The sequence below is a fragment of the Mauremys mutica genome, chromosome 1 (assembly GCF_020497125.1).
Source record: "Mauremys mutica isolate MM-2020 ecotype Southern chromosome 1, ASM2049712v1, whole genome shotgun sequence".
In the NCBI taxonomy this organism is placed as follows: Eukaryota; Metazoa; Chordata; order Testudines; family Geoemydidae; genus Mauremys; species Mauremys mutica.
In genome coordinates, this window is record NC_059072.1 from 253,463,826 (window position 1) to 253,486,631 (window position 22,806).

At 45.4% G+C, this 22,806-nt stretch overlaps 2 protein-coding genes across 5 annotated transcripts in view; one reads left to right on the forward strand and one right to left on the reverse strand.

Moving 5' to 3' along the window:
• Positions 1–1,483, forward strand: part of GAS6 (growth arrest specific 6) — a 69,456-nt gene extending 67,973 nt beyond the window's left edge. For both annotated transcript variants that reach the window (XM_045007274.1, XM_045007265.1), the window contains one exon: positions 923–1,483. In XM_045007274.1, the coding sequence (XP_044863209.1) occupies positions 923–1,074 (152 nt within the window). In that variant the 3' untranslated portion in view covers positions 1,075–1,483. The remainder of the gene's footprint in view (positions 1–922) is intronic.
• Positions 1,484–5,064: 3,581 nt separating this feature from the next.
• The window catches only part of TMEM255B (transmembrane protein 255B), a 102,029-nt gene continuing 84,287 nt past the window's right edge, over positions 5,065–22,806 (reverse strand). For 2 of the 3 annotated variants that reach the window (XM_045007284.1, XM_045007294.1), the window contains exons 7-11: positions 21,439–21,598; positions 13,967–14,113; positions 9,431–9,480; positions 7,225–7,291; positions 5,065–6,066 (exon numbers count right to left, since the gene is read on the reverse strand). In XM_045007284.1, the coding sequence (XP_044863219.1) occupies positions 5,899–6,066; positions 7,225–7,291; positions 9,431–9,480; positions 13,967–14,113; positions 21,439–21,598 (592 nt within the window). In that variant the 3' untranslated portion in view covers positions 5,065–5,898. The remainder of the gene's footprint in view (positions 6,067–7,224; positions 7,292–9,430; positions 9,481–13,966; positions 14,114–21,438; positions 21,599–22,806) is intronic. The other variant, XM_045007298.1, reaches the window with a different exon arrangement.

Consider the following 22,806-nt stretch of genomic DNA (forward strand, 5'->3'; position numbering starts at 1 on the left):
CTGCCCTGTGCACCCCCTCCCAGGACAGGTGGAGGGTTTGCAGCTGCCCGCTTGGCTTTTACGCTGACCTGACTCTGGCTGGGGGACAGGGCCTCAGAGCTGCAGCCCGGCCATGGTAAGAGCCACGTGGCCAGGCAGCTGTGAGGACCTGCGGAACCTCCACCTGCCCTGGGTGGGAGGTCCAGGGACGGGGACACGGGCTGGAGGCTCCTCTCGGGCCTCCTACCCTGGGCAGGTGGAGAGTCTGTGGTGCGGCACCCCCTGCTGCTGGGCTCCAGCTGCTGCCCTGGCTGGGGGGTGGGGCCTCACGGGGAAGAGGAGGGGCGGGGGGCCCTTGGTGAAAAGTGGAAGGGCCATGGCCCCTGGCTGCCCATATTCTGGCGCCACTGCTACCAGAATAACAGATGCAAAACCTGCATCTGTTGTTTGGGCCTGGGCTGTGGGTCTATTACAGGAGTGGGTGGGTGAGGCTTTGTGGTCTGTTATGCAGGGGGTCAGACTAAATGATCACGATGGTCCCTTCTGGCCTTAAAGTCTGAGTCTACGTTGAAATGGAAAAGCAATGAGGGTCTAATGTTCAAAGTGTGGGACCAGATCCTCAGCTGATGTAAACTGGCATAGCTCTATTGAGGTCAATGGACCTACGCTGATTTACACCAGCTGAGGATCTGGCCTTTGACCTCTTTTTGTGTGTGTAGAAATGGAAGCTCATGTGAGGTCCCTTCAAGAAAAGGCCCTAAATATGAAAGAAAGTGTTCTTGCATTCTGCTTACCATGAGGATGGAATGGAAGGGTGCAGAATCGGGGAGAGGAAATGGGAATGTATTAGAATTAATCCAAGTAACAGTCATCTAAACTTGGTAGGGATGGTGTTTGTTGAAACTTAAGGAAGTTAAATAAATTTTCTTCTGCTTTTACACAGATGTTCCTGTCACTTCCACTCCAGTCACTGCATTCTACCATGGCTGCATGACTGTGAAGATGAATAATAAGGCACTGGACTTAGATGAGGCTTTTTACAAGCACAGTGACATCACATCACATTCTTGTCCTCCAACTGAGACTGGTCAATAGGTACCATTGCAATGTAGAAGTTTTATATTAAAAAACTTTCCATGCTTTTTTAAGATATAAATTATTCAGACTTCCCGCACTATGTGTATAGTTTCTCTTTAAACACTGAAGTTATGTAGGCGCTACTGATCCTCACAAGTCAAATTGATTATTGAAATATTTCTTTGCTTTGAGGTTTAGAGTTTGTAATATATTTGTAAATAGTTCAGAAGACTAAGATTAATAATCCAAAAGTGAAGATTATACCTAAAGTGAATGTTAAGACTGTAAAAAGGCAGATGGATAGCTGTAATGCGGAAAACCTGGTAATATGTCAGTGTGAACTGGAAGAAAAATAATATTGCTGTATTATTTTTATTACCAAACACTGCTTTCTGATTTACAAAATATGAAAGAATAAAATATTTACATAAAACTTCTTAACTGCACTGAGATTGTTTCTTGGGGGAATGATTTGCAGAGCCGATACCATTTTATTCATCTTTCAATGACTAGTGTGTTCATTGGCCTCTGAAAAGCTGTAAGTAGGCTCTAGACTAGAGAGCAAGCTCATATTTAGGTGGCAGGGAGATGTGTGGGTGTGTTTTTTTTAGGATTTGTTTTGTAACATGCTCTCCAGAGATAACAGGCTCAGTCACAACGTTTAGAAAAAGCTCTTGGTCAATGGAGAACTTGAAAGTGAGAGGAAATATTGGGTCAGCAAGAAACAATTAAAAGGAAAGCCTAGCTCAGATAGAAGCCAAAGTGTCTTATGTCAGTAATCAGTGAGGCAAGTGATGAAAGATACTGAGAACAGGGAATATCATGCAGTGATGTAACTTTTGCTACTTAATTTTTAGGCTGGCTCACTCACCATGAGCCTATAGGGGCACTGAGGCTTTGTGATTAAGCGTGAGCTACCCAGGCTGGATAGTAGTCTGGCTGAGAATGTCTATGGGCTTATTCACCAGAGGATGCAGCAGAACAAAGTGTGTTAATTTCCATGCTTACCAGCAAGGGCTTTTCAGGATAGACACAGTAGGCTTTGCCAATGCTGTTTTAGGCAGATCAGACTCTTTCTCTCACTGCTGCACACTGGCTCTGTGCAAATTGTTGGTTGTTTTGTCTACTCACTTTCAGCTATTGCCAGCCTCCAGAGAGGTTACTAGCATGGGGACAACTCCTGCAAGGTGCTGAGCATCTCTTGAGATGATGTCATCCAGAGGATTCTAGGATGACTGGAATTCCTCCAGAGACACTTGAAAGCATGCAGCACTTGGCCCATATTTTGCATTAGAGTAACAAATTGAGAGTGATAAGTATCTTATGATGTTTAGAATTCAAACATTTTATGGATGAGGATCTCTTGGAGTACAGCTAGAATTTCATGCATAGTGCAAATAACACTGGGTATGCCAGTGGGCTGACTTGAGATTTTTTTTTTGTTTAAGGAATTTTTTTAAATACACTCTAGATTCGTTAGGTGACAAATTATTTTACAAAGAGAATCAGAGCAACGACGTCTGGGGCTTGCAAGGGTCAGTACGGCACAGACCCAAGTTTACTAATCTTTTTATAGATATTCTGTAGCATTTATATACAGTGTTTTACATGGTCAAAGCTAGAGAGAGAGAGACAACAGATTAACCTAATAACCTCCAAATTTGCCCGCAGTTGTAGCCAAACTATCCAGATAGAACTTTCCCCAGGAAAAGGATGGGCAACTTGATAGAGTATCCCATGTGGTGAAAACATTATCTAGCCACTAGATAATGCAACATCAAGACTGACTGGTTCCCTGAGCCAGACAGTCAAGGGTGATGCAGCAAGACTGAAAAGGTCAGGTCTGCAGCTTCAGTCAGGCAACAAGCTTTCTGTGCTTTAAAGAAGGACAAATAGCAGAAGTCTATGCACATTCAAAGGGGACCAGATAAAAGTTCTGAAGGACATTTATTTACTGGAAGTAAATGAAAAAGGAGACAGGCTTACAGGAGGAATGTGAATAGGTTGTGTATACCAGTCATAATTTCATTTGTCTTACCTTTTTGAGGAATGGGGGGAGAGAAATCCAAATACTCCAGATGCTGCTTCTGTTAGGAGATGATGATGGATGAACTGGTGACATGATTAGGGCCTAGGAAATGTTTTATTCAGGTTTCTCATTTCCAGCCTTACTGGGGAATGCATACGTATCATAGCCTATGGTGAGTCTCTATTGTATTGTTTTTTCTGGTCATTTCAGGTCTTTTCCTACATCAGTATCTCATCCTTCCAACTTGAAGTAGCTCTAAAGAAAACAGCACAAGCTTGGAAGACATCTGACACTTCCTACTAATTGGAGGAACAAAACCCATTTTAAGCTTTGTTCTTTTCAAAGAGCACCTGCTAGCAAAATAGTTTCACCTCTAGCATTTGTGTTATTTCTGCAGTACTTCCCAAACAAATAGCTGTGTGGCATGTATGAGTCACAAATCTGTGTGACCTTTATTAATGCCAATGGTTATATTTATAGTGCCAGAATTATCTTGGATACTGGAAATAAGAATTTTGTGGTATGCAATTCCACACTCGATATTACGTGAAAAGTTAATTTAAATAATTGACATACATGGGAAATGCATCATTTTGATGCAAAAATTGCTCCAATTATTTGTGTGTGTAACGACTTTATATACCTGCTTTGTGTGGACAAAAAGTTATGATTTACAGTATAAAAATATGGAGGATATGGGAATGTGTATTATTTCTAAACTGATGACATCTGTAATACTATACAGCAGCACTCAACCTGGGAGGAAAGGTGAGGGTGATAGGGGGGTTTCTTCCACACACCTTTGCTTTCTAACTGGCAGCAGTGAGACATCAGAGTAGGACACATACCTTCCTCCTCAATCAATCCTACAGAAACAGTGAAATCTCCATTCCCCCCACCCTCCCTTTTGAAGCAGTTCATGTAGTTCACTAAGCAACTGAAGTTAATGGTGTCAGTTCATTCTAAAACGTAGCGTTCACACCATGTGCCTTTTATGCTTCTAACCAGCCAAAATTCACATTCTACAAAATTGGATATGTGCAGTTTATTTTGTGCCTGAGAAACTCAGCTGTTCGTTGTCGTTATATTATACAGTCATGGAAATCCAAGCACTTATGATAAACTAAAATCACTAGCTCATGTGTTTTGAAAGTAATTTACTCTTCTCTCCACCTTGCTTAAATTTTTTTATTTTTTTTTAGCTTGAGTGCAAAAATTCTGTTTGCCTTGCTCCTGCCCTGATCCTGATCCTTTTAAGAAACCATTCTAAACTGAATAGGTAGGTTTTTCTGGTGCATGTTGAATAACATTTGATATTTTGTATTGAATTCATTTTTTAATGTTTTGCTGTGATTTCAGCTGTTCAGATGTTCACATCCTTTGAAGGAAAGCAATCTAGTATTCTTAATGTATCTTTAATTTTTTACTGTAACAACTGCTTAAAAACTTATGGATAAAATATGTCCCCCTTCCCATTTTGCACTCTGACTGTTGTGAAACTTGTTTTTTAAGTTTCCAATGTGGCACTGGATTAATTGCTGCCCAATGAGCTAGCTCCATGGAGCAAACTACATTTTCTGTGCTGTCCCACAGTCTTGGTGTGGCAAAGAACATTGAGGCCCTAGGGTGCTGCAGGAGGAATCAGCAACTCAGGGAGTCATTAATTAATTATTTTCATCCTTGTTTAAGCACTGTCATCCCTGATAGCTGAGAATAGTGCTTGCTACTTATCCAGAAGAGGGAGTACAAGATCATGTCTTTCCTTTGGATGCTACCTCCACAGGAGTTACTATGTGTATATGTATTTTTAAATTCTCTATAGTGGAAGGCTGGATGGGGAAAAAGGAACACTCTGAGCATTCACCAATGCATTGCAACAGCTTCAAAACTACTGGACAGGTCTCTTTTTACATAATAATTTAGGTCAACATGCAGTATTTTAGTTTCCATTTTTACTAGAAAAGGAATCATTTGCCCCCATCTCATCTGCCTTTTACAGTATATGGAAAAATACAGAGTTCAGTACTGTACTAAGTATTATATACAGGTTAAATACTTAGCTGGAAATTGCACCTTTAGCTCACTGATATGACATTTTATCTTTGTTAGCATTAGCTAGACTGGTACACAATTCAAACATTTCAAACAGAATTAAAACAGCCCTGTTCAAATAAAATTTTATATTTGTACCTTTTCAGAATAGGACAGTACTAACTGGGATCTTGACCTCTGAGTTTTTCATCCAGTTTCTTGTGATGTGTACACCGACTTAGGTACAGTATAAATATACAAACACAGCATATTTTATTGTCAAACAATTGTCACACAGTATTTACTGGAACAACATTTTTACCAAAAAAGGGCTCTTAACTGAATAGTATAGGGGAAAAAAATCTCATTTCTTCCAATCCAGATTCCCCTTGTATATTCACCAGACTATAAGAGTTCTAATTCAGAAGTATCACTCTATACGGGTTTATGAAAATGGAACCAAGTATCCTAAGTGTTTTTCTTAGTGACTTTTTTTCACTAGAAGAAACAATGTATTATGCTGAGAGAGAAAATCATGCTCATGTTAGCCAGACAGCACTGTCCCAATTGACTACATGCAAACTGTGTGGTGACCGATACCTTCCTCTGGTGACACGCCTGCCTTAGGTTTCCAGGATTCTGGTTAGCTCACAGTGAGTTGGGGTTAAAAGTAGAACAATCATAGAACACAGAATAGTTTCCTTAATAGTTTGCTTCCTGTGCAGCTCAGCGTTTCCAAAGATGTCTTTAAAAAAAAAAATCAGTTAAAATGTAATTGTGTTCTAGGGTGCATACGGTGGAGGCTTTTCTTCTGGCAGGAAATAAGTTGGTGTGTATAGTGGCGGGGCATTGGGTGGGAGACCATAGTTCGAGCTGGACTGAGATGGAGGCTGAGTATCATCAGATAAAGAAATATCCGTAGATGATGATGCTGGAAAATGGCTTGCAGGCTGTAATTAAACAAAGAAAAAATGCCATCTTCAGTAAGGGATTACAGACATGTTTGCAGCTATACTGTATTAAATGTATATAGTATGTATCATTAAACCTCTCACACATCTGTAATGTGGACATCCCTGTGGTGGTGGTAACGCACACGTTAAGACTAACATACAGTGCATATTGAGGTGAGACAGTTTACACTTATCACTTAAGTTAGTCTTAATATGAGTTTTATGCATGCAATTCACCCTCCATCTAGGCAACTGAATAAAATACTTTTGCACACAAAAAAAAAGATGCTCTAGTCCCCCAGGTAAATCAGTATAGCAGAGTGGTCTTTAAGGGATATGTAGATGTTTATTTAAAATTCATATTGCTACCTGGAAACTATCCTAGGGCTGTAGGCATTTATAGAGAATAGTTACCTTTTTTGATCTCAAAGCTAGTCAAAGTTCAGGGCTCTGTACCAACTGTTGGTGGAGTCTGGTATCTTTGATGCAATCTTGTCTACAAATCATATACAAAATTCTATTTCCCTGAACAGAGGAGCAACCAAACACCAGGGCAGCATCCTTGCTCTCAACACCAAAACCTCTTTCAGCCAGCAACCTCCCTACCCTCAAAACAGGTCTCTCTCTAGGCTTTTTCCAGGGTTGTGCCTGCGTTTGTCTCTTGTGCTTCTTCACTCACATATACCTACTTCCCCCTGTGGAGTCCTCTGCCCACACAGTCCAAATTACAGGGCAGGCTCACATGCCCCTTGTGTCATAGACAGCCAAACAGCTCCGCCTTACAGCTATTTTAAATGAGGAGTAGAAGTCATAACAGTTTAAGTAAGATATTTTGGGTAAGGTTGAACCTTATTTCAGTATAGCATGCCTATTCTCTGATCCACTTTATGGCCCCCTGGATAAGTGGGGGGGGTGTATAGATAGATTTGGATATCTAATATGTACGACTGACTGGACTGTAATACTCTGGCTCCTTTGGATTTGGACTGGAGTGAGGAGCTCTAGGTGCTTATGAAAGCAGCCCATCTTCAACCACTAATGCTTCACCCACTTTGTTAAAAACAAAAGGGCACATTGACACTATTTTAAATAGGAGTTTTGCCCTTGACTTCAGTGGGGCCAGGATTTCATCCTTGACCCTCAGATGTTAATCACCTGCCATTCCAAAGGTGTCAGCTGAAGTGTTGAGTGGCCAGCTCTGAAGTGCTCAGATTCAAAGACCCTGAAAGTTTTCAATTAAAAAAAAAAACTATTTTCAAGATAAGGGAAATGCAAAATCTGACAAGTAAATGCCACTGTCCCAGGTACTTAACATTTTAAAAATCATAATTTTCTATAATAGTGGTGTAGTACTGGTAACCATTGCACCTAGGTACATTTCTCCTTTGCCAGATCCCCTGTGCTGTTCATTCTACTCTCCACATGCATGGATCTCTCAATGAGAATTCTGTGCAAGCAAAGACATTAAAGCTTTGGAGTCAAGAAGCCTCTGTGTGCTTCTGAGAAGATAATTTCCTCCTCTGTTTACGGATGGGGTTGATTTAAACAGCTTTCATAAGGCCTGAGAGAGGGGATTTTGTAATAAAAATGTTAATCTTATTTCTAAGGATACAAATGCATGGTTACAGCACATACACTCACAACAAATACTAACCATTGTGTAAAATCAAAATTAAAATATTTTCACATTAGGCCTAGAGTCTCCTCTGTTGTCTAGTTTCTCCTTTGTCAGTAACATCTAGCCCCACCAATCATAATTATCTGTTCAATTATCCATTCACTTGATCAGGGGCATTGCTAATGAGAATGGCTATATGGTTGCATTAGAGTAAATTGTGCTATAAGCCAATTTTAGAAATAGCTGTAACATAGAATGTCAGGGTGGGAAGGGACCTCAGTAGGTCATGTAGGTCCAATCCCCAGATTTTTACCCCAGTTCCCTAAATGGCCCCCTCAAGGATTGAACTCACAACCCTGGGTTTAGCAGGCCAATGCTCAAACCACTGAGCTATCCCTCCCCTCTTGGTAAATAAAAAACACTGGCTTATATCTCTGTAAAACAGTTTGTTTTCAGAAATAATAATCTACCTTTTTATAACAATATGATTCTCTACTAGCTGTTCCAGAGCCCCTCAGTATGTTGATCAGTTGAGTTTAGCACAATGTGGACTCAAGTCCTGAATTTTTAGCTGTTACCTAACCAAGCAGAGACTGCCATGGGGTTAAAAATGCCTAAGGCCCATTTTCCAGAGTTAGGAACTTAGGCCCAGATCCTCAAAGGAATTTAGGCCTCTAGAAATCAATGAAGTAGGTGCCTAAATACCTTTGAGTCTAGGTCTCAGAGAGACTCAGTGGGACTGACTTAGGCGCCCAAGGGCTAAGTCTACAGAGCACTGCACACAGCACTTAGGTGGCTTTGCATAGGCCTACCTGTGGAAACTCTGTGTCTAACTCTGAGCACACCCACAGTCAGGTGTGTGTGTCCTGACCTAGTGGTTAGGGCCCTCAGCTGGGATGCGAGACCCCCAACTTCAGATCCCTGCTCACGTGTCTCCTACATTCGTGCCCTAACCACTAGGCTGCAGCGGCACTGCTTGGCTCCAACTGCTGCAGCAGGTACCGCTGGAAAGCCTGGGTGCTTTCCAGGCATCTAGGGTATCTGCACGTGAGCTGGGAGACCTGGCCCTGCAGCAAGGAGCCTGGAAGCCTTGAGAATCCCAGCTGTCTCCAGGGCTCTCTGAGCTACTAGACTCCCTGCTGTGGAGCCAGGCACCCTTTTCTCTCAGGCTCATAGCCAGCTTCCAACTCAGCTCTCTCAAGATCCCCTTCTGAGGCGGAAAACTCCCCTTTCAGTGCATGGGAGCCTCAGGTGGTGGTGGGGATTCCACTGTCTGGTACCTAGGAGTTAGACACTGCAACTTCCACATCCCTTTGTACATCTCACCCTACCTCACGTTTGAAAATGGGACGTAGGCACTTTGTGCTCATGTTCTCATACAAATCACTAACATGGCACCCTCAATTTGATTAGGTCTTTAGTGTGAAAGCAGACCCACAGGTGGTAACTGTCATTTCTGCTTTCTGTAAATGTGAGCTAAGCTTTGGGTTAGGACCAAAGATTTACTCTGGGGGTGGGTAATGTCTAAGAATTTGGCCATTTCAGAACAGATTATTTACAAACTGTCCAAAAATGGCAACAATTATTAGACAGCCTGCACTGAACATCTTCGCCAATCATGAGTTTGGTCACATACGTAAACCTTTATACTAGTGCTGTAACTCATTCCCTCCACCCAGCAATGTGATTCTCATATACATGGCACAAGGCTGGTTTTTTTCCAGAAGGATTAATAGCTTTCACCTGTGGAGACTAAAGCTTGCAGCTGATCTCTCCTGGGGTGCAGGTGCTTCCTGCCTCAGATTGTCATGAACAAAAGAAAAGGCAAATGAACACACTTACAAAAATATTGAACAATATAGGAAAATATAAAGTTAGGTTTTTTTGGAAAATGTTGAAGAATTTTGGATAAAATAGTGACAGATTTATTTTTGAAAGGTGAGCAGGTTTTTATATGCCAGACCACTAAATACTTAATGTCCATCTCTTCAGTTTGGTTATTTTCTTTGTCATATCTTTTGGTTGTTCTTCACGCCCGTCTCTCTACTCTCAGGTCATACTGATTTGAACTTAATTATAATCTCTCAGCTCCATTGCCAGTTGAAAATGATCCCTGATTACTAGCCTCTCCCTAGCACATTAAACACACACAGGAGTAATTGTGGTGAATTAAATGACCACATTCAGTTTTCAGAATCTGAAGTTCTAAGATTGTAGGGCAGGGATGGGCAAACTATGGCCCGCGGGCCGGATCCGGCCCTTCAGGGCTTTGGATCCGGCCCGCGGGATTACCCCTGGTGGTGCTGCGGGCCCAGCGCTGCTCTCAGAAGCAGCCCCCGGGCCGGGAGGCAAAGGGCTCCGCGTGCGCACGCAGAGCCCCCCCCCCCCAGGGGCCGCAGCACTTCCTGGAGTGGCGTGGGGACAGGGCAGGCATGCAGGGAGCCTGCCCTGGCCCTGGTGTGCGCCACTGCCACCCCGGAGCCACTTTAGGTAAGCGGCACCGGGCTGGAGCTCAAACCCCTCCTGCCCCCCGCCCCCCAACTTCCTGCCCTAAGCCCTCTGCCTGTACCTCGCACCCCTCCTGCACCCAACTCCCTGCCCTGAGCCCCTTTCTGCACTCCTGTGCATTCCAACCACCTGCCCTGAGCTCCCTGCTGCACCCTGCACCCCGTGCACCCCAACTCCCTGCCCTGAGCCCCATCCTGCACTCCGTACCCCTCCTGTACCCCAACCCCCTTCCCTGAGCCCCCTCTTACACTCTGCACCCCTTCTCTGCCCCAATCCCTTGTCCTGAGCCCCTTCCTCCACATCCCGCACTCCACCCGCCCTGCCCCGGCCCTGCATACAATTTCCTCACCTAGATGTGGTCCTCGCCCCAAAAAGTTTGCCCACCCCTGTTGTAGGGTATCATTTTCAGGCTTGCAGGTTTTATTTGCATGCAGGCTTTTCTGTGGTGCTTATTACTTTACTTTCCTGACCATCATTGTAGTATCTGAGCACTTAAACATGAATGAATTTTTATCTGCACAATACTCCTGCGAGGCACAGAGTTATTAATTATTTCCATTCTACAGATGAGGAACCAAGATACAGAGATTAAGTGATGTGCCTAAGGTCACACAGGTGGTCCGTGGCAGAGCTAGGAACTGACTTCAGGGCCCCCAAGTCCAGTCCTGAGCTTTACCCACAAGACCTTCCTTTCCACCAGGACTTCGCTGACTTTACACTGTACTGCTCTGCTGTTGCCCCACGCAGCAGTTTGTCAATCAATTAAAGCAGTGAGCGGTAGCACCTAGATCAGCAGAGAAACACCAGCAGGGACAGCAAACTCAAGGGCATTTTTTTTTTTTAAACACTGCTGTTGTCACAGGCCAATGTCATGGAAGAGCAGAAAGGTGAGGGAGCCCGTAGTCGTAGCTGGAGCAGGGAATGACGGGGATTTCAGGGCAGCAGCAAAGGATCAAACATTAGCTCTTTGAGTAGATGCAGCTGTGAATTCCCTGTGTGTGTGCACGTGCATGCCGTCTGCACCAGAGAGAAAGAACTTTGCCTAGCAGTACCCGCAGGGGCGGTGCTTATGCCCTGTGGCCATAGCCCCTCCCCTTGCTGTGTACGGGGAGCGCCAGCCCGATCCCTTCAGTTCCTTCTCACTGATCGTGTCTAGAGTCAGAGCTTTATGCAATCTTCACCTCCCACTTTCACTCTCCGTTTTCTGACTAGTACCTGAGGCTTAGTTTAAGTGTTAGTAGAGTATTTGGCCATCCCCAAGAGCAACCCCCACAGCAAGTGCTTGTTGAAGGACACATTACAGAAAGTGGCTCACTCTGCAAGTCAGTCACAAAGGGGACTTGCGGTTGAAGCAGCATCTTTCTGGAGCAGGCCATGAGGCCTACTTTGGCTCCGAGGCCCTCATCGGATAGTTGGTCACCTTCAGATCTGGCAAATGATGCCACTCTGCACTTGGTATCTGGCATCTCCCTCAAGAGGAAAAAGGGGTCATTCACTCCCCTCTGGTGTGGCCAGGAAGAGGTCCCATAAAATGAGCCGGTACCATTCCAGGGCTCAGCGAGATTCCTCCTCCTCTTCTAGGAGTGCTGACCAGCACTGCACTCCCTCTGGCATGTGGGATGGAGCAGGTCCATCCACCCGCTCCTCGGTACCGATGTTGCCTTGTATCCAGGATGTTTTGGAATACCTGTTACACCTTCAGCCTTCTGGTCTTGCACTTAGTTAATTGGGAGTCCGCCTGGCTGCAATTCCAGCATTTCATCTGCCCATCAATGGGAAGTCCATGTTTTCAAAACCCATGCTGTGAGGTGCTTGAAAGGAGTCACTCATCTCCACTCACCAATTAAAGAGCAATTTCCATTGTTGGACGTAATACTGTCTTAGTGGCTTTTATGAGACCCCCATTTGAGCATCTTGAAACTTCTTCCTTCCCTCTTCTCTGTCAGAAATCTGCCTTCCGTGTGGTGATAACATCTGCAAAGCGACTGTGAGTTGCAGGCTTTGATGGCAGAACCTCCTTATGGGTCATTTTCCAGAAACAAAGTAACCCTGCAGCCAGACCCTAAGTTTTTATCTCAGGTTGTTTCCCAGTTTTACATGAACCAAGTTATATATCTACCAGTGTTCTTCCCTAAGCTGCATTGAACCCCAGAGAAGCAGCATCTTCACACACTGAATGTCAGGCGATGTCTAGCTTTTTATCTGGACAGAACTAAACCTTTCTGTTCCTCACCTCATCTGTTTGTTTCGTATGTGAACAACTGAAGGGTCAAGCAGACTCGTCACAGACCCTCTCCAGGTGGATAACTTCCTGTAGCATGACAGGATATGAAGTAGCCCAGGCTATGCCTCCTCAAGAGCCATGAGCTCATTCCACGAGTGCGCCGGCGACGTCAACGGAATTTCTAAATGACATTCCTACATTGGACACTTGCAGGGCAGCCAGTTGGTCCTCTGTGCATAGTTTTGCAAGCCACTATGCCATTGTGCCCACATTCAGATCAGATGCACACTTCAGGAAGGCAGTCCTGCAGTCCTCCTTTATACAGACTCTTGAGCCCCACCGCCTACAAGCACTGCTTGGGAAGCACTCACACATGGAATACCCAGCTGCAGCTACCTGAAGAAGAAAGAACGGTCACCTACCCATATATGTTGCTCTTCGCGATGCGAGGCAGATGTCTGTTCTATGACCTGCCCTCCATCTCCTCTGCATCGGAGGCTGTACTCCTGACACTGGGGGTGAAGGAACTGAGGGGGTCAGGGTAGCGCCTGGAGAGGGGATATGGCCGCAGGGGGCAAGTGCGGCGACTACAGGCACCGCTATGCAAAGTTCTCCAGCTCTGGTGGCTGGGGTGTGCACACACCTGTACACGGAGTACATGTCTGCATCACATCTCAAAGAACAACAGTTACAGAGAGGTGACCAGTTTGTTTTTTTTGTGGAGCCAGAGTAGCAGCAGAAAGATGGGGGAGCAGATTAGATTTCTTTGGCTAATTTTGCTAGTCCAGGTGCCAAACCACTGAGCTATCCCTCCCCTCTTGGTGAGCTTGTTCAAAATTCAAATTATTCTCAGGCAATTGCCATTTTACGATTCAGTTTGTTTCCGTCAATATAGAGGATTAGTGACCATGAGAACTGTGCTTCGAAGTTAATACCTCATATATACAGCAATGGCCCTTCATGTTGCTATTGATGCTATTAACGACCCAGGCTGTTCCCTATGCATGGGGAAAAACTGTAATGCTTTCACCTTATCATCCTTCCTTAAAACCTACCTCTGCTGCCATGCTTACAAATCACTCCCATCTGGCACTGAGTAGGAAGTGGTGAGGTGGGAAGTTTTGCTTTTCTGCTAAACTGGTCTCATTTATGCTTTTCATCCTCCCAGCCTTCCCCACTCCTCTGTTTTGTCCACCTACTGTATCCTGTCTGCTCTAAAGTGAGTTTTCCAGGGCAAGGATTGTCTTTGTTTATCTGTACAGCACCTAACACTGTGTGACTCTGATCCTTGATTGGGGTTCCTAGGCACTACCAAGGAACACATAATAACGATCCTGGGGGGAAGATCTAAAAATGGTATCTGGACTGCCCTTTTCTGTAAAAATAAAGGAGAGTCTGTGTTTTAGGCAACCAATCCATCTTCCCTTCCATCTCCAACCTCCCCCAAACCCCACAGCAGACAAGATTTAGCAGCGCAGGATTTATACCACAGAGAAGCATCTGGCTTTCAAGAGGATTAACAAGAAAAATGTCATTTTGTACTCTACCTGAAGAGGTAAAGGATAGGCTGAATATGCAGGAAGAGCTGCAGCAGAGGGACAAAAACCGGCGTATGTCAGGATCTGCTGGGCTGGATTGTACAAGATCTGAGGAGGGGGGGCAGAACTAAAGGCCATTTGGGACAGAGGTGCCTGCTGAACACAAAAGACAACAACATGTTAGCAAACTGCAACCATGGATTAGGAAAAAGGAAAACTAGTTTGACTACATCAAACTGACTGATCAGATCGTTTGACAATGTTTGATTTCTCTATTTTCTTATTTCCCCAGCATAAAAAATACACACACTATACAAGTCATTGTCCATTTTATACTAATAAAAATGTTATTTTCTACTTTGATTGTACCAGCCATCCAAGAATCTCAAACATTAATACAATAACCCTCACAATACTACTGTACCCTCTAAAAAGGAAGTTGGGAAATCACAGAACTTTGAAATTAAAGCCTTCTCCCCACCCCCCACACACACTTTTACTTTACTCTCTAGAAATAGGGTGTTCTGGGGGTTTTTTTGGTCTGAAGTTACACAGCTGCTTTCTGTTTCGCCTTAAGAAATGTCCAGAGGACTCCGTGAGCTGCCCTTGCCTGTGGGTACCTCCCCCGAAGCTCCCTTTGGCCGTGGTTCCCCGTTCCTGGCCAATGGGGGCTGCAGGGGAGGTACCCACAGGCAAGGGCAGCTCATGGAGTCCTCTGTCCCCTCTCCCCAAGGGGCCACAGGGACATGGTGCCGGTCGCTTCTCAGAGCAGCGCAGGGCCAGGGAGCGTGTCTTAGCCCCAGTGCCACCCCAAAGCCACTCCAGGTAAGCGGCGCAAGGCTGGAGCCTGGACCCTGCACCCCAACACCCTGCTGCGCCCTGCACCCCCTCCTGCACTCTGCACCCTCTGTGCACCACTGCCCTGAGCCCTCTCCCACACTGTGCACCCCAACCCCCTGCCCTGAGCCCCCTTGTACCCCTCCTCTGCCCCAATCCCTTGCCCTGAGCCCCTTCCTGCACATCCCGTAACCCCTGCCGCAGCCCTACATGCAATTTCCCCACCCAGATGTGGCCCTTGGGCCAAAAAGTTTGCCCACCCCTGATGTAAAACAATCCCCTGCGGCACCCAGGGCTCTTAGTGTCTGATTTGTATTGTTTGGCCACGTAGGCCCCGATCCTGCAGAGCAACTTGAAGGATTAGGGGCTGTTGTGGCAAGCCCTGGGGGACAGCATCCATGTCTTCCAGGCTCATAGCTAGTTAATGAGGAGTAGGGAAGCGTCACAAAATGTAAGTGGAGGCAGTCCGGAGACCTCCCCAGGAAAATGTTGAAATACCAGGTGCAACACTCTGCCATTCAAAAGGTTGTAAGCAGGGCTGGCTCCAGGCACCAGCAAAGGAAGCAGGTGCTTGGGGCGGCCAATGGAAAGGGGCGGCATGTCCGGGTCTTCAGTGGCAATTCGGCAGCGGGTCCCTCAGTCCCTCTCGGAGCGAAGGACCTGCCGCCGAATTGCCGCCGAAGAATGAAGCGGCGGGGTAGAGCTGCCGCCAAAGTGCCGCCCATGGCAGCTTTTTTTCTTCGCTGCTTGGGGCAGCAAAAACGCTGGAGCTGGCCCTGGTGATAAGGCAACTCTTTTTCCATCTCCACGCCTCTCTGCCGCACTCTAGCCATTCATGCTGCCCCTTCCTAAAATTCCATTCTGTCTGTGAGGCCTAAGTGAGGAAACATCTACAGGCTCACATCCATGCTGAGCTGGGAAGGTGGCACCTACAAGCATTTCCACGATGATGGGGCTGAAGGCTTCCTTTGGATTTTGTGCAACACCAAGGACCATGTCAGTGCTTAACACATAACATGGGATATAAGAAGAATGTTTTTCTATCAAATGTTGGATCGATACATAATTATATAGAAATACTGTAATTACATTTATGTATTTTTATTAATAACTTTACTGGGTTTTTCTATGGAAGGGGCCGACTCTGAGCTTATTGCATGGAGGTAGCGATGTCCCTGTGAAATCACTTTACTGAAATCGCAAGGATCGTCCTCCCTTTGATTTCAACAGAAAAAACAGTCGACTAAGCCCTGTTCTAGGTAAATTTCAACATGTATCTAAGCTGTCTGGGGATGCTTTTTTCTAATTAACATGAGTTTCATAGACATCTAATGCAAACATGTACATTAAGACAGAACTGCCCCCTCCCCCATGCTTCTGGCCCAAATCCTAAATATCTTTGTGGAGCTGGGCCTCTCTCCCTCCATGGCTGGAGAAAGGAAAGTGTGGAACAAAGAGACAGCCCCTATTCCAGAGAAATAGTGAGAACAAGCTAATGAGAGTAAGGCCTTTCAAGCTGAAGAAATACATGAGTCACTCATGCCAGAATGTGGCTCAGTCCTGAATCAGAATGAAGCATGAAATGTAGACTGAGACTTATCGATCTGTTGATAGACACACACGTTTTTTCAACAGTAACATGAAACACGGGTGTTCTATTTGTATTCATTGCAGTTAGCCAACTTCTTTACTTGTTACATGCTACATATGTTGGTCCTTCTCACCACAATCTCTGTGAAAACTTTTAAAACCACTGTGCCAGAAACTCATGCACCAGAAGCAACTATGTTCCAATTTTCTGGAAGACAAATTAATATTTTCTGTGCAGGAAAAGTTGATGGGTTTCAAATCAATTGCACTTTTTTTTTCAGCTCATTCTCGCACCACCATAGCTATAACTGGTAGCTGTAACTCCCCAAAGCTACACATGATTTTTACTAGACATCCTAGCTGTCTCTTTTAGATTTCATCCTTAAAGACATGCCCTCAGCAACTGTAAAGGACAATTTCTGTATAAACCTTCAAATTGCCTGTGGTATTTCTGAAAAGATTACATCATGAAAAAACAGATTATGATTCTCTCACCCCCAATTTTTTTTATATCAACCCCATCCCCTTTTCCATGCCTTTCCTTGCCCAACTTAGTGTTTTCTGAGGCTCGTTTCCTAACCGCTGTTTATTGATACACAGCTACTGAAATAAAGTAGCAAATCAGTAAACCAGATAGTGTAGGTTGCCCAAGAGGAGACTGGAAAATCATTTGCTGTAGTGGATAACAGCGATTCTAGTATTGATTTTTATACTGTTTGACACTATTGTGGGGTTTCTCTGTTTAACACATGCTTGTGGTGATTTACACAGCTTTAGTCGTAAGCAGATAAAGTGCTCACTCCCACCCCTCTACTCCTGCTGCAGAGGAAACTTAAGCAGCTCTCTGATTTCCTCAGCTTTGTCGGGAGCTGAACAAACTTGCTCCACACACAGGCCTTGGCTACACTGGCGCTTTACAGCGCTGCAACTTTCTCGCTCAGGGGTGTGAAAAAACACCCCCCCCCCCGAGCGCAGCAAGTTACAGTGCTGCAAAGCGCCAGTGTAAACGCGGCTCCCAGCACTGTAAGCTAATCCCCACGGGGAGGTGGAATACCTGCAGCGCTGGGAGAGCTCTCTCCCAGCGCTGGCGCCGCGACTACACTCGCACTTCAAAGCGCTGCCGCGGGAGCGCTCCTGCGGCAGCGCTTTATGGCTGCAAGTGTAGCCATACCCTGAGATGATGTTGCATGACTGCTGCTGTAGTTTCATTCCATTGCTTTTTGCTGCTTGGATGCTTGCTTGGCCTCAGTGCCCAAATCTGTAAACGCAAGCTCAGCCTTTCCAGCATATTGTGATGTGTGAGGGTATGAAACTTGGTCACAATTATTCTGTCTCCTGTAGGAACATTTCAATAGCTTTGCACCCCTCATGAACAGTGATAGTAAATCAATGCTTGCAGAGGGATGAGTTTCACCCCAACGAGTATTTCTGGAGCAAAAGACCAGTCCAAGGTCTGTGCAACACATAAAAGTTACCCTTTAAGCCTTAGCTTAAGTAAAAGTGGGATTTATGTGTTGTATAAGCCTTGTGTTGGCCTTCTGCACAGGAGTGGATTTCACCATTATAACCTAATTCTCAGAGGAGCATTCGCAACTCCTATTGGTTTTGGTAAAGCTTAATTTGATTTAATTACCTTTTAACCTGCCTTGTAAGGTTTAAGCACCACCTTCCCATGACTTATCTGCATCTGTCTCCTAATATACATTGTGCCTCTGCCCACAGCTGCCCGGCTAGCCTGGAGAAATGTGTTGTTAAAATTAAATGCATATTTATAGCATTTAGCAATGCAGCCATTGTCCTTCAGAGCACCTACAGCAGATGTTACAGAAACAAATTCGAGATTTTCAGTGCTGGGTAGAAGACTAAGGTGATGTCTCAGTTTCCAAAGAGATGGAAATTTAATTCTTAATGTAGCTGTGGTGTTCACAAATTGATCAAGTGAGGGCTTCAGAAGAGAAAAAGACTTCACAACATCACCTCCCAGTGGAAAGTACTGAAAAGGCTTCCTCCTTTCACCTTGTTGCCCTGGCCAATGTATCCCAAGGACTAGAAGCTGACAAGAGCTGAAATGGGTAGTCTAGGGTGACCAGATGTCCCGATTTTATAGGGACAGTACTGATTTTGGGGTCTTTTTCTTATATAGGCTCCTATTACCCCCCACCCCCATCCCTATTTTTCACATTTGCTGTCTGGTCGCCCTAGGGTAGTCAAACCTGACACACCCAGAGCAGGACATTTTAAATGGATCCAATGTGTTTGATGTTCACTATGTTTCAGATAAATCTTGACCGTTGCAGGAGACTGGCCTGAACAAAGCTACTGGCCCAGGGACCCAGGAAAAGCAACATCTCAATCATTTCCAAAGTCAGAGGGAAGAGTAGAGACAAAAAAAGGGAAGACCGGGAGAAAGAATGAAGCAGAAGGGCTGTGTCAGCATTGGTTAAAATTGGCTCTATAATTCTCCCCTCAGGAATCTCCTGATTCTTCTCCTTCCTGTTCTACCTGCTTGTTTTTACATGTGACCTTTCCCCATGTGCGTCTATGGAGCACACAGTGAGAACATGGGTAACACTGGAAAGCAGCTTGTTCTCCCTTCAGCAAAGGAGGCACAGGCTGTTCATTACTAGATGGCTGCGTTTCGTTACCGGCACTATGGGAACACTCTTCATACCACTTCCCCTTGAGTCACCAAGTCCCTCTCACGCCTAGATACTCTGCTGCGTGTTTACACACTGCTTGTGCAAAATGGCTGAGTGGGGTTGTTTGCTGAATGTAGGAGGGCAATTGTGTACTGGTGTACATTGAGCAGCCTTTTAACAATGAGGTTTTTTTAAATAACTCACATGGCCCTGCTATAATAAAATGTTTCTAAAAGCCCTGAATCATGACACAGAGTTAGTTACTGATGGCTTGTTTTCCTGTGTGTGTTTTGCTGAAGGAAGCACACTGGGGTGGTTGTGCCTGAATAGGAGGAATATATTTATAAGCAGTGATCCCCAAACTGTGGAGCGTGCGCCCCTAGGGTGGCGTGGAGGAACATTCGGGGGGGGAGGGGGATGCAGCTCCTTCCTCAACCTCATTTAGCCCCCAGTCCTGCTCCACCTCCAGGCCCTCTCCGCCCCTAGCCCCAGCTCCTCCCCCATCCCCAGTTCCACCCCCAGCTTCTCCTTCAGCCCAAGCTCAGCTGCCAAGGCAGCCTTGGCTGTGCAGTAATGGAGGGGGGAGCAAAGCACGGACAGATTCTGTCACTGGTAAGAGGGCGCACGACTGAAAAAGTTTGAGCACCACTGTCTCCAAGTGTCAGTATTATGGTCAAATGTACTTTGAATCACCTTTGCTGCCAGCTCCTGGTCAACTCCTATCTCCTGTAAATACAGGCTGCCAGCTTACATTTACACACCGTCTTTCATCCCAAAGGTCCTGAAGTACTTTACAAACGAGGGACCATATCATCCCCTCCTGAAAAAACCCTCTGAGGGCCACTTCATGTTAAAGGAAGGATTAACACCAGTGTGGGGGGAGGGGACGGGGGCAGTGGAAAAGACATGACCTGCCGACTACATGGAGCCAGAATATCAGTGGGAAATGCTAGCCCCAACCTGATGGATCTCAGGGTATTTGTGCAGAGCAGCAGCTTTTCTGTGTTCCATGCCTACCCCCACCTCATCCCTGCAGCCTGGGTAGTGGCCATGCTGCATTAACTCCCCACTACAGCTGTCCACTACCCATTCCTCTGACAGAAGCAGTTCAAGCAAATCTTTAGCCTTGTGCAAACATGTGAGCCTGGGCATGGGAGCTGCCAGGCCCAAGATTCAATGTGTAACATTATCCAACCCTACCCCCTTCCTAATCAACTTATCTGACCTGCCAGCTTCATGGGGAGTGGAGCGGAGCCAGTGACATGTGCCTGCCAGAGTAAAAGGGGAGAAATCACAATTCCTTAGGGGGCCTTAAGTTATCATCACTGCTGAGCTCTCAGTCAGCACAAAATCGCTTACACTCCTCATCACGCAGCAAAGGCAAACATCACATCACTGTTTCAACGTGCCCTTCAGGCAGGGGCCTCTGTAGCTACAGGTTGACCAGCATTGTCTGAATCAGTCCTGGCCACAGAAGATGCACACCAGGAATTAATACAGCAACAAGCAACATTAACTTATGCATGGTCTTTTGCAGTTAAATGAAGGCAGCTTTGCTGGAGACAATGCTCCCTGGTCCCTCCGCCCTCCTCTTGCTTTTGGCAAGTGATACCCCAAAGACTTATGAATATTGTGAAGTAAACACGGCTGTGGTGGTGGCTGCTCCTGAGGAGAAGGGAGGTCGCATGTCTTTTCCATCTGTGCTGATTCCCTAGCCTTGTGTAATCAGAGTAACCTAGGTTTGATCCGCTCCCCACTGCAGAACAGCCAGGAACATACAGCCATGTATTTTGGAATCATTTTATCCACACTTATCACAGCCACCTCTTCAGCACAGCGCAGCAGCTACTGTCCTCACACACCACCACTGCACAGCGGGTTAGGGCAGGCTGAGGCAGGGAAGAAGAACGGCATCTCTTATGGAAACCAAAAAGGGGATTTAGGGTAGCAGAATGTGATAGTTCACATCAGAACCTGGCTGGTACCCCAGAGCTCATCCCTGCTCTTTGGAACACTGTCACACAATCTTTAATACAAGTGGTTAGGACCTCGGTTTCATATATCATCTATTAAACTGGCACCACCTGCACCAAACTGGCACTTTCTAGCACCATGCTGGGCCAATGGTTCAGTGCTGACTCAGAAAAAAGAGGCCACTTACTGAGCCACCAACATGACTTGCTACAGATGCCAGCTTCTTACCTACACATGTGTATTAACCAGGCCTGACCTTACTTAGCTATAACACCTGGCCCGAGCACAGTTCAAGAACTCAAAGCTCATATAGGAAACATTTTGTGAGCGCCTGCTGTGTATGGTTCTGCTGTCTATTTTTTGAACACATTAAGTAACAGGATAATTAGCAAAATACAGAAATCACCACTGATGAAAAGCTGCAGGACTTGCAAGTCTTACCATGTCTTTAAAGGCCCCGAGTATGGCTGCCGTGACTATCCCAAGAAACAATCCAAGGATGTTCAGGACTGTGGAGGCCCACAGCAGCCGGTACAAGTGAACCACATCCTGACAGCTGTTCACTCCCAGAAACTCGTAGTAGCTGGTTGACTGTTCTGAACTGCAGTGGGATAGAAATGGCATCACTGCTACATCAGTGATTTACAGAGCACCAGCCCAGCTAAATCCTAAAATGTTTATTTTTTTCTCGGGCAAAATAGCTGAAGCAAGAGCAAGTAGTCCAGCCTTGTCTGGACGAGGAAACTGTACACAAACATTCCCACATGAGCTAACATTGCTCAGCTAAACCCCTGGGAGCTCTGGTATAGATTCTCTGCAGCCTGACTTGTTTTTTTAATCACTATGTCAAAATAAACTGGTTTAACAAAAAATAAAGCTACCAATGGCCATGCTAGGGGAGCCCTCATTCAGCTGACTAGCATTAGCACTTGTGGGGATTTTTTGGTACCATTTTCTAGCATAGCTACGGCACTAATAGGTGATGCTACATTTCTAATTTGCAAGCACTCTTAGTAATGTGTTTGAGAGCAGCTACCAGCTAAAACATGCCTTGCACAGCTCCCTCCTTAGTTCACCTGTAGCATTGCTTCAAAGATCCTTGTCAAATGGGCATGTTGCTTAAGAAGTGAATCCAAGCACAGGGAAGGGAGATTTTACTAACTGGATACATTTGCATAGCATCTGTGGTTTCAAACCGACAGAAGCAACACAATTCAGGACCTACTGGATATCAAAAAGATGTTTCTTGAAATTGCAGATTGTGCTGTCTAGAAATAATATTTTACATTCATACATAGCAACTGCTATTACAAATCAGGCAAATTATGAACCCAAGCTTTGTTTGCTGCAGAGTCTGTGTGGTATTTGGAGAAACCAAATCCCATGTTTTGAAACACCCTGCTATTCTATTTGCAAACACAAGGCAAACACAACTGCAGAGTAGTAACACTTTCCCTCCCACCCACCCACTTCCATACCAGCTATCTCAGCTAGGGAGAGTTTCTGCCTGCTTGCTCTGAGGATATGTGTGCTACCTCCGAAGCCCTTCCCTTCACCATGGGGACATTTTGATGAAAGGCAGAGAAGAATGTCCTGTGAAATGTTTGCTCTGAGTTCCAGTGAGGCTCATGGAGTGCAACTGGGGATGCTGGGTAGGGAAAATGCTAAGGAGAAAGGGAAGGCATGGAGAAACCTAAAGTGCTCCTGTGCAGAGCCAAGCCAGCCCTGAGTATTTATATAAATATCAAACCAATAGCAGATAAAGCCAATGGTCCCCTTAGCACTGGTCACATTCACAAAGGTACTTAG